This window comes from Crassostrea angulata, chromosome 2 (genome assembly GCF_025612915.1).
Source record: "Crassostrea angulata isolate pt1a10 chromosome 2, ASM2561291v2, whole genome shotgun sequence".
NCBI lineage: Eukaryota > Metazoa > Mollusca > Bivalvia > Ostreida > Ostreidae > Magallana > Magallana angulata.
This window is the reverse complement of record NC_069112.1, coordinates 55,585,574-55,597,788: the sequence shown is the minus strand read 5'-3', so window position 1 is coordinate 55,597,788 and position 12,215 is coordinate 55,585,574. Positions and strand designations below refer to the sequence as shown.

General features: G+C 30.9%; 1 protein-coding gene across 1 annotated transcript; it reads left to right on the top strand.

Annotated features, from left to right (window-relative positions):
- Nucleotides 1-4,163: 4,163 nt before the first annotated feature.
- LOC128171569 (multiple epidermal growth factor-like domains protein 11) lies at nucleotides 4,164-12,210 on the top strand. The gene is made up of 10 exons (XM_052837363.1): nucleotides 4,164-4,229; nucleotides 4,895-5,125; nucleotides 5,518-5,772; nucleotides 6,042-6,179; nucleotides 6,827-6,964; nucleotides 7,112-7,252; nucleotides 7,489-7,626; nucleotides 7,902-8,054; nucleotides 8,260-8,362; nucleotides 8,450-12,210. Exons 1-10 carry the CDS (start codon nucleotides 4,172-4,174, stop codon nucleotides 8,610-8,612), a joined length of 1,518 nt encoding a protein of 505 aa, XP_052693323.1. The 5' UTR covers nucleotides 4,164-4,171; the 3' UTR covers nucleotides 8,613-12,210.
- The last annotated feature ends 5 nt before the right edge of the window (nucleotides 12,211-12,215 follow it).

Genomic DNA, 12,215 nt, shown 5'->3' with positions numbered 1-12,215 from the left:
TAACTTAGTACATTTTAAATTCTTTATAAGCTCAAAATTTCCAACTTTTACATGTATATATACGTATCAGTATTTCAATTTCCTGGTATAACATGGGGAAATAAAATGATTTAATTTTGTTTTCTCAGTTATGTTCTTGAAATAAAGACTATTCATCTTCTATTTTTTTTAAGATATCATAGCTGTATCTGGATTTCACGTTAAGATCTTGTACTATAAAAACAATGTTGATTTCTTATTGTTTTTTATTCAATAACTCATAATTCTAAGCCACTTGTATGATGCAATTATTTAAGTTCTGTGCTTTTATTCTAATTACCAAATGTAAATAACTTTGTAAATGACAGTTATTAGACTAGTAATAATGCAGTGTGTTTCGCAGATCAATGTGAAAGTAAAGACTTCTTTTCCTGAGTAACTTTATATGATGAATCTGATTTTTGGCATTCTTTTCAATATAGAAGTCTACATATTCTGTACGATCAAATGTAGTGATATTAGGGTGCCAATTTTTTCACATTGCCGCTTTCATGTGTAGAAAACAGTAAAACTTTAAAAATTTGATTGCATGTTATTTTTTCTCAACATTTATAGTTTTAGTTTGCTATAATTCAAATCGAATCAGGGTGGTGGTAGGGAAGGGGTGTGCACTTTGCTACCACGTTGTAATAGATTAACCTTATATTTTTAACTGTTTTTGTTTTGTGGTGTTGTGTAAATTATACAATGGTTGGTTCATGACCCCTGATTTAACCTCACGAAACGAAGTCGAGTGAGGTTACTAGGGGTCGTGAATCCAAAATCATGGTATCCTTAACACAACATCATACAACAAAAGAAGTTGAAATGTATGGTATATCTATTACACATTATATTTTACACAACATCACAAAATAGTTAAACTATGTATGAAATATCTGTTTCAACCTGTGCTTTATCTATTAAATGGTTCTTTTGATGCCTTCGTATTTTAAATTGACATCGTTAAACATTTGTCTTAACGCATACAAAAAAATCCCATTGAGGGTCCCAATGTCGGCGTTACCAACCTTGCATCATTTTCAGAAAATGAGCAAAAGTTTGTCACGTGTTTCACTAGCTGTAGTTTATTCATTGTTTTCAAAGTGACAGAGTGATACTTGAAAACCTCTATGCAGATTTTTTAATGGACATTGTGCCCTAAACCATCTTCGAATTCAACAATGCACTGTAACCAGATTGCGGTCAAAGTTTAGATTACGTTGAACAGAATACAATGTAGATTTTAATCTTGATTTCTTGCATATTTATTTCGGATGAACCTGTGATATATTTTAACAATGGACCAAGCCACATTTGAAACCCCATTGACGACGTTTGTTGAAAATTCATTCGCACCACCGAATAAAAGAACGACATTGGCTGTTGACGGATCCCCATATTTCCGAATTATGCATGGTGAAGTTTTCTCCGAATTTGCAATTTTCGCCGCTGCAGAGGCAACTGTGTCTCGATATAGAAACAAAAAAGGGATGTAATTAAATATGCCACTCCTTTATCGTTTTTTTTTTCGAGAAAAATGTGTCCGAGTGTGGTGAAATTTTCTCGGAACCCCGCGGTCTTTAGATTGGTGAGATTTATTGTCATATTGCATTAGGCTACTAGCTTTCTTTATAGATTATTGAATGATCGCAAAATGTATCCATTTATTTATTTTCTATAGTGGTACCCTGTTTTTTGCACCAAAATGTGTTGACATAAAATGCTGTTGTTATATTTTTTTTTATTTTCACAAGGTGCATTTATTCCATACAGGATAACTACATTAACCCATATAGAATTACTGCAATGCAATGATTAATTAATGTTTTATCCACAATTACCTTTAACATATGTCACCATACACGCACAGAACACCAAAATTAAATAAAGAAAATGTGGATGATGTTGTAATTGGGAACAGGCGCGGATTTAGACGTGGAGGGTGTACACCCCCCCCCCCTTGCAAAATTCATTAATTCGGTTTATTTGAGTCCATTTGGGTCCATTTGGGATTTGGGTTAATAGATGCAACAGCAACGCACGTGCGCTCCGGATGATAAAGGAAATTAAACCTTGATAGTTTGATAGTAGACCTGCCCTTCCTTTTTCTCCTATAAAGGCTTAATTATCGTCTATTTATTATACTTGTATTTCAAACAAAATTAAATTTGACACAATGAATCCCCCTTTCGCTCGCTCGCTCTTTCTCTCGCTCGCTCGCTCGCTCTTTCTCTCGCTCTCTCTCTCTCTCTCTCTCTCTCTCTCTCTCTCTCTCTCTCTCTCTCTCTTTTCTCGCTCTCTCTCTCTCATCTCGACCATGGCATTGTGGTACATGAAGTAGTTACCCCATATAATGTTGTTGATTATGTGCAGATACCCGACGGGCGTGGTCATAATGACACGAGGGAGTGTAGCGAGGCAATTTTTACGCAACTGGGGCAAATACACTACGGATTGAAATGTATCAGGGGAGAACATCACTAATATAATTGTTTATACTGTTTGGGTTTAATTCAACTAAGTTATATTAACCATTATACAAGATATATTAGATAAGAGATATATAAGACATTTACTTGAAGGTAAGAGCAAGTACGATAATCCTTATTAAGAACAGTTTGATGTTGCTAGGATACAGGTTTCAGATCGATGATTTGATTGGTTAATTTTGATATATAGTCTCGAATTTCGAATCTTGAATTTTGAATCTCTTATTTCGCATCTCGAATTTTGAATATCGAATCATTCCTTCAACGATTTTCCTTAGTACAAGTCCCAAAGAATAGATTCATATCAAATGAGTATATTTGTATTGCATATAAATATATTCTTTATATTTCTCTGGTTTATTTTGTTTTTAACAATTCTTCTTCTTATAATTTAGCATCCTGTCCTGTTAATGAAATATGATTACAATTTTATCAAAGATAAGTTTCGGATAAATTCATGTAACGGATAAATATCTTAAACGGATGCATATCTATAACAGATATGCTTCTTTAATGTCAAAGTATGCATCTCTAAGTTGTATATTCACCTGATAGATCATCAATTATATGATGAATTATAGTTTGAGTACAACTCTTCAAAACGATATTGCATTTGTAACTATCTTGTTTTGTTTTACTTGATACTCCCCTGGTGTATTATTCCTGACTTTACAAGTATATTCCATTGGAAAGTTCAAAGTTAAAAATGTAAATTTAAACTGACTGAGATTTATTTGTTTAGTTTTTGGTTTGTTTGTTTTTTTTGGGGGGTGGGTGGGTGGGGTTAGTTTTTTTTTTTTTTTTTTTTTTTTTTTTTTATATATAACAGTAAGCTGTGTAACAAACAAATGCAATGAATGATATTTTATTTATAACATTTAGTTTCTGTTCTTTCTTTTTTTTTTTGGTTATAATTTTTCAAATTTGTTAAAAAATATTGTGTTTGTTTACATTCCTCGCTCAGATTGTTGTCTAGTATACAATGAAAAAACACTTAATAATAACATTAACAATCATATTTAGAGTACATCTGTAAGATTATCTAAAATATGATATTAATTATTGTTTCGTAATTCTATTAATCATTGTTTTAATAAATATGCACTTTGATATATTTAAAAAAACAAAAACAAATCAAGCTGAAACAGTGTCATTTATTTCTTTTCTGTGCATTATTGTTCTACTTGATCCAATCATAATTAGCTGCATTTTCATTCTTTGTTGCTTTTCGTGCTTAATAGATTATCAATCAATTTCAACGTTTCAACAAACAATCATGCTCATACATTAGTATACGATGTATTCCATTCAGTGATTTTTAAAAAGATGTATAAACATTGAAATTGGTACATAAGGCTATTAATTATAGCATATGAAATAATCTATAACATTACAACCAGGGACAGTTTACGTTCAATTAATAAATGTTCGTGCTTGTCATTTAAACTTATTTCTTAGGATTTTAAACTTTATTGTATATTTTTGATGCGCAGTTGTATGCTGCAGATACTTACCTATGCAAACAAAATAAAACTATATAACCTAGATATGACTCATGATCATTAAAACAAAAAGGTCAACAACACTTATTCCCGGAACTAGGTTAGACATATCACGTGTATGTTTAAAAAAAAAATTCATTACTTCCTTCCATTTTAGACATGCATTTGCTCTGGTTGCATTTATTTATCAATTTATTCATCTTAATCAGTGCATACGGTATGTATTTGCTTTCATATTTTTTTTCCTAGCGTGTAATATTTCATTTTTATTTGAAATAAAGAGTAATTCGGTCTATCTTTGTTTTGAAGTTTAAGGATAAAAATTTTATTCAAAATAAAATTACTATGAGCAGTTGGAGTCAACATTTTTAGCAAATATACAGTAACACTTGCATTCATGTCAAAGGCATTTTAAACCCTACAAATTTGATATCCTCATTATATAGCTGCTTAATCATAACTGTTACCATTATTTTACATTGTTATATTATGTCACAGACAGGAAGTTAACTCTACATTCCTCTTAAGAAAAACAATGATTTAATGATGTTTTAAGAACTTTTTTTCGTATGTGTGAAATGGTGTTGACTCTCAATGCATAATGTGAGCATGTTTTGGGAATGTTTTAATCAAATAACGCTTGTATGCAGAAATCATAATAAAGAACAAAGACAACTTCCTGTAAATACCATCCTTGATGATTCATTATAATAAAAGGGTTCACAAATAGATGCATATGTTTTAAATTTGGTTCAATAAAATTTCATATTTTGTTCGATTAAAACGATAGTCTAAAAATTGCATCGTATTAAAAAAACAAAGAGAGAAAAGAAAAGAAAGAACGCAATTATAATCAATAAATAATAATATTTTACTATAAAGAAAATATTGCTCTGAGGAAACCAGCATGGCAGCGTTTTCCGTATAGCGGTCGACCTTGGTGGGGAGCAGATCGCGCTGTGGACGGACGGTATTCAGACCTATCTCAATATGACAACCAGTGTACAATATCCGGAAATTATCAGCAAGTTGCAGAATGGAGGGTGGATCTCCAAGAAGTCCTTAGCATGCATCATATTGTTATATACTATAGGACGGACAATGAGCCTTGGGGTACTTATATACTTATATATATATATATATATATATATATATATATATATATATATATATATATATATATATATATATATATATATATACATATATATATATATATATATATATATATATATATATATATATATATTGTTGAATAAAGTGTGTCGGATGAAGGGTAATTAAACAATCAAATTTGTTTTAATTACTAAATTATACTTATTGATGTGTGGGTTTTTCTACGTTCAATCTAAAATTTAAAAAAAAACAACAAAATATGCTGGATTTCTGTGTTTCAATTACTTTTGTTGTTCACAATTATATTTAATATAAACTCCAAGTTTTTACTTATATTACAAAACCCTAACCGAAAATTTGAGTTTTCTTTAAAGATGTTATTTCAACAGGAAATCCTAGTAAATACTCGGGGCGATTTTTGGGGTTCTCTGTCTACATATCAAACACAACGAATAAAGAGGACGGGATAACGTGCTTCAAAGATAGAAACTTTACTAGAGCAACAATAGAGAATCCTTTAACGATAAGTTGCCCTAATCACGGACGTTACGCTATCTACTACAACAATCGAACACAGCCCCCGTTTCCTTCTGGCTATTCTACAGATGGAGCATACAACGAAATCTGCGAATTTGAGGTTTATGGTAGGATATAACGGCGAAAATTTCAGCATAAAAATCGTTTTGATTGTTATTGCTAAAATTCTTGTACATGCTTTAAATATCTTTGTCTAAACAAAAGCACAAATAATGATTGTTTTATCCCTTTTTTATTAACAAAATAAGAATAACCAATCGTATAAAAAATGAAAAAATACCTTACGTGCTGCTCTTAGATTGAATTTTATATACACTGTTAATGTATATCATTAAATGATCATTTCAAACATACGGAAATCATCATGTTATTTAAGGTTGCCCAACACCAGGATATTACGGAGAGAACTGTTCTTTATCGTGTCCACAGAACTGTCAGGAAGGTCACTGTCACATCAAGGATGGAACCTGTCTGAGGTGTACCGATGGATACAAAGGTCCAACTTGTAATGAACGTAAGTATATGTAACATATATAATCATAGTAAAAACTTTTAATCGAACAGTTTTAAAATTGTGTATCCAACCTCGTTTAAATTTGAATTAGAGAATGTTGATTTCGGTTTTATATGAGTAGTTAGATAAAAGATCCATTACAGTGTCTAAGTCAATCAATATCCGTACTGTAACACATTTTTAAACGGGTCCATGTCTAAAAATTGTCATGAACATATAACAACATATTATCTAGAAGGTCGTCTAACATTTTTTGTTGTTGTAAAAACTGACTGAAGAAGTATCTTGCACCAACTTTTTTTTAAATTATGTATTTAAAGAAAAATAGATATATGTAAAAAAAAAAAAAAACCCACAAAAATACCAATTAAAATCAAATTATCAAATAGTTCTATGATTTTTTCTCAATAAGTTGCGATTCATATGTATAATGATGAAAACTATTTCAAATGTATGTATGCCCTTCAAATGACCAATCTTTTGACAATTATGTAAACTTCAATTTGTCTGCGATCCATAAAATGTTTCAATAAAACTCTTTACAATAAACTCTACTTAAACAAGCATGACCCATAACCAAACATATTTCAATTAACCATTGAACTTCTTTTTTACTCAGACTATAAGATATAATTTTTACATTACAGAATGCAACGGCAAATCGTACGGTCAAAAGTGTCAGCAAAATTGTGGAAACTGTAAAAACAATGAACAGTGTCATCATGTGAACGGAAGTTGTATAAAAGGTTGTGCCAGTGGATTTTATGGCACAAAATGTGACCTAAGTACGTACATGTTAAATTTGTTTTAAGTATATGATCGTGTATTAACCTCTTTTACCATTATATTGTCTTAATATTCAAAACAGATAAAATAAAATAAGCAATTTGTATTAGTTCTATTTCAGAAAATGTGTTATATCTCAATTACAGCTTGCCCTGAAGGTCGATATGGCTACTATTGTGAGGAGCACTGTAACATCAACTGCGGAGTTCCATACAGATGTGACAGGGTGACAGGACAGTGTGAGGGAGGATGCCAAGTGGGATGGAAAGGGGCCACGTGCGATACACGTACACAGTCATTTTTTTTACGTTTATCAGCTTAATCCATTAACCAATAAAGAATTATGATGTAACAATATTAACCAATGAATCAAAAAATTAATACTTATATCTATTAAAATTTATAGCAAATTTTGTGCCTGGCATAATATTACATTTATAATTAGGTACTTTAATTTTGATTTACTTATGTTGGCTTTGCTCAATTCAAACGATGAATTTCTTTTTTTTGCTGCATTTTGCAGAATGTAATGAAGGAAAGTTTGGTCAGAATTGCAACCATACCTGTGGACATTGCCTTGACAATGAGCAATGTAATTACATCAATGGTACATGTCCCAATGGATGTGATATTGGTTATCAAGGAACTCAATGTACACAGGGTAATGATAATGTTATAGCTCCTAAAAATTTGTGCTAGATGTTTTCAAGGAAGGATAAGAAAAGAAAGGTTGTGAATTGTTAACTGTCGGATCAAATTTATGTATTTGATTAAAAAACTTGATTGTTTGTTTTGCTTTTATATCTCAGTTTGTTAATTAATTGTGAAGTTATACATGAAGTAATCTAGTAACAATAAAGTTTATTCTAATTGTAAAAAAATAACGCAAAAAATATGCTTATAAATTCAAAAAAAATGTTTGATCGTGTTGTATAGTTTGCAGTAATAATACACATGGAGATGGATGTTTGCTTAAATGTGGGAACTGTTTATATCTGTACGGAGAACAATGTCATCACGTGACTGGTCAATGTCCACGAGGATGTGACATTGGCTACCATGGCGATCGCTGTGACCAGGGTTTTGAAGGTAATGTCCCTTTCATGTAAAGGACAGTAATCGAATATGTTGGAATTGTAATGTGGTTTAAAGAATTAACAATAAATGAATATACTAGTATATAGTAGCTTTAACTTAAAAAATTTCGAGACAAACGATTTGTATTTCGTAAAAAATAAATCTGAAAAAAATAGAATTTGCTTTAATCATATTTTTTTTTAAAACTTGAAATCAGGTTTAATTCATCCTGTATCTGAGAGCCAATTATCCACTTCACTCTATGTCTGTACGACATTTCTTATCTTAAGTGGATTACTAAATGCCATTTTTGTTGTCAGGTACGTTTAAATAAGTATACATTATGATTTTTTCTGATTTTTTAATATCAAAGCAGGTTTTAAGTAATTTTGAAATTCTATTTAAAGATTTCTCAGAGAACGAAGAAAGACAATGCGCAAACATCAAAAGAACTTGAAAAGTGAAAGTGAAAGGAACAAAGAGTTGGAGCACTCAATGCCAATCCCCGAGTGTTCGCAATATCAATATGAAAACTTCTCTCTGTATGAGGAACTTGGGATATCTAAATAGAATAATACTTGTTCTTGCCATTGAAAAAAAACCTTTGCTGCGCAAAAAAGCCCCCCCCCCCCCCCCGATGCCTACCTGCCTGAAATATTAAAGATTTTTTTATCTTATTCGAATGAAGAACTATTTTCTCCGAACAATAATATGGTGATGGTGATTGTAAAGTTATTCTATCAAGCAAATTTACCTTAATCCAAAATAGGGAAAATAAAATTGAGAAGTATTCAAACTGTTATCAAATTTGATCAATTTTAAGCCATCATGTCTTTTGAAATTATGCAGCATTCGTTCAATATCATTTGATAAAAAGGATAAAAACAATCTTTTTCATAAAAAAAAACATTAAAAATTAAGAAAATACAATTCCAGTTTGTTTATAAAATATTCGTTGTAAATTTATCCATGGTAAGGATCCAAAGACTAGTATTATTTAACCTGCCCTAAATTATAACGTGAATATCATTCTCTTTCTATAAATTTTGGATTGTCGTCCTTAGAGAAGTTTGTGTTATTTTCTTTTTCTATGTCCAGATATAGTTTTCGTTACTAATCTTTACACTTGGATATATTGCTTTCATTATTACTTTTAGAGGCACTTTTCAATGCTTACATGCACTTGTTTGTTTACTGTTATTCCTTTCCTGTATAGTTTTTATTTGTCAAAACAGTTATTTGACAGTATGGTTTTTTTTATCAACCTAGCTGTGTTGCTGCAACAATCGATCAATTTCAAATCATTGCCAATTATGACCGAAATGATTATGGATACCTTCTTTGACCATAGAAACAAATTTTGACAGTCTTATGTACTGTATTCAATGGTACATGTATTTTATATTTGTACTGAGTCAACGTTTGGTCAGTCACATCAATGTATCTGACATTTGTTCATATATTTGGTAACTTTCTTATTGATATTTTGTCTTTTGTGTATTACTGGGATTTCATTAATATTCAATGGTATCAATTTTCGTGGATAAAGTGAAAATCACAGTTTCAAGGATAAATTCGTGGCCAATGACCCTATCAATACAAATGTTAATAGATCTATGAATTGCACTTCAATGAACATTTAATTTCGTGGATCAGCCTAACAACAGAATCCACGAAAATTGGTATTTAACGATCATTGATGAAACCACAGAATATTATTCGTAATTTCTTTAACATACATTTCTAATAATGCTTTTATTCATGTAATTTGTAAAGTGATGGCAATACACGCCGTTCCCAATTCTTCCCACAGGGAAAAACTTTGCATTTTTATTACAAAAATCAATGATTGGCAAATCGGATTCGAATTTGTCAAACCTATGTTTCACTATTCAAATGTGCTAGCTGTAATATATACTTGCTTTTATAAAACAAAATACAAAACAGACATTTTTTTATTATAATCATAACTAACAAAAATAGTTTAAAACCTGGTTCTATGGTCATACTAAATATTGTTGAAGGGGCAGTTTCAGCATTAAGATAAAAATGAAATGCATTTTTGATTATTTTTTGTAAACATTAAATCGATATCATTTCATCAATTATTGTTGAAATGTACATTTGTTCGTTTGCCAGTCATCCAAAGTCTGTGGCAACAGACTTTAAAATATTACGCACTTTAAAAAAAAAAGTTCAATGTGCGTCTAACTTGTTACAAAATCAGCTCATTTTGGCTTTTCTTTTCAAAGTGAGTTAATTTGGGGACCAAATCAGAGCACTTTGATCTTTATTTCAAAGTGAATAAAGAGTGTAAACATTCATATCTTTTTCATTAAGAAATTAATAAAACTATTTACTGATGTTGCATTTTTTCAGAATAAGTGTTCATTTTTTTTAAAACCTTGTTAAATCTGCTCTATAGATACGACATCCAATGATACAGTCAAATTACAAATATATTAATCAAATAATCAAATTGAGTACTCGAAGAATGCAACCGCATCTTTTCTTCCCAAACATCATATCACATTCTTGAACTTTGATAAATAAAGTTTAGTCATAGAAAAATATGTTGATCAATGCAATCAATATGTTATTCTATGTTATTATGAGTTTCAAGTCATAAAACCACTTCTCACATTTACTCTAAACGAATCATTTCGATGTTAAAAGTAAGGTAGTTACATGTACAGCTGTTAGATTAACTACTTTATAAAAAGGCATTTCAGAATGCACTTTTTGCATTGATTTTCAAAAAATATATCAGATTAAAACTGTTAAATCTATTGAATAAAGAAATTGATTATAAAATATACAGTCCAAAGAATTATAAAAAACAAACAAACAAACAAACAAAAAAGAAAAGACATATGATGGTTACTCTGCGCAACTGATGTGATATTTTGACAACAAATCTGAATGAACTCCTGAACTTTGTTGTTCATTGTGCAAATGCAATTTAGAATAGCTAACATTTTTTAAAAATTCTTTTGTTGATGTCCCATCGAGCTAAGTAAAAAAAATCATCTTAAAAGGTCTCAAGAACTTCGACTGTGCCCTGTACATTTTTTGTTCAAAGAATAAAAGTTTGTAAACTTACTCCCAGGTTAAACGTACTTTGAAAAAAAAAATACAAATGTGTGACTTTTTAAAGCTGACATGAATTTATAAATATGCATTTTTTTCCTTTTATCTCCGACTACCGCCATATAAGTTGTCGGTTTCTATTGTTCTGCTCATCGCTACACACCCCCTATATAAGGCCGAGATCACTATTCATGTTTCACCGCATTCAGGAATTTCATACACCCGAACACGTTACCTTGGACGAAAAGACTTGTAAAAACGCGTTTAGAACAAAAATCATATGACAAACACTGCATTGGTAAGATATTTTCAATAAACGACGAAAGAAGACAGACTGAAATCCAGGCGCAGATACTTCAAAAATTCCTCGATAACTGTAGACCGTTTTCCTGTGTATGTTATAAATCACACATGCACAAACCACACACTGCGGCAGATCGAGCAATGTCAATTCTCGCATGGATTTTTTAAAAAAAACGGTGCGTTTTTGTATGAATGGATGGAAAAACGCTTACTTTCTTGGAGTTACTATCATTTAGCTACTGTGTTGGATGTAGTGTCGCCGGGGTTTTCAAGAAGATGCAGACGTTATGCACTCTATATGAACGGCACACGAGTTCAATGTGCATGCGAAGTAAGACAGCCCTGTCTGTGCAAAATAATACGGATACCTTGGCCATCCTTTCAAAGAATAAATATATTTTGTATTTCATTGTTGTATTCTTTTTTCTTTATTACTACATTTTACCACAATGTGTAGTTCATGCATTTAGAAGTCCGTGCAACGTGAAAGCCTCGATCGGAAAGCAACCGACCGTAACTTTCTCAACCGGTATATATATATACCCCAGTGGCAATAGAGGAGCGATTGAAACTAATATGGCGACCAAAGGCTTTTATGAATTCATGTCAGCTTTAAAGTGTTGTAACAAACGTGAAGAATTAAGTAACACCGTACTTATAAAAAAAGACCAATCACGGTAAACCAGAGGAATACACCAAATTGTCTACAGCATGCTATGACATTCTTTCTATCATAAGTTGTTAACAAACACTAACTTTTTTGAAATCTTTTTCTTAATG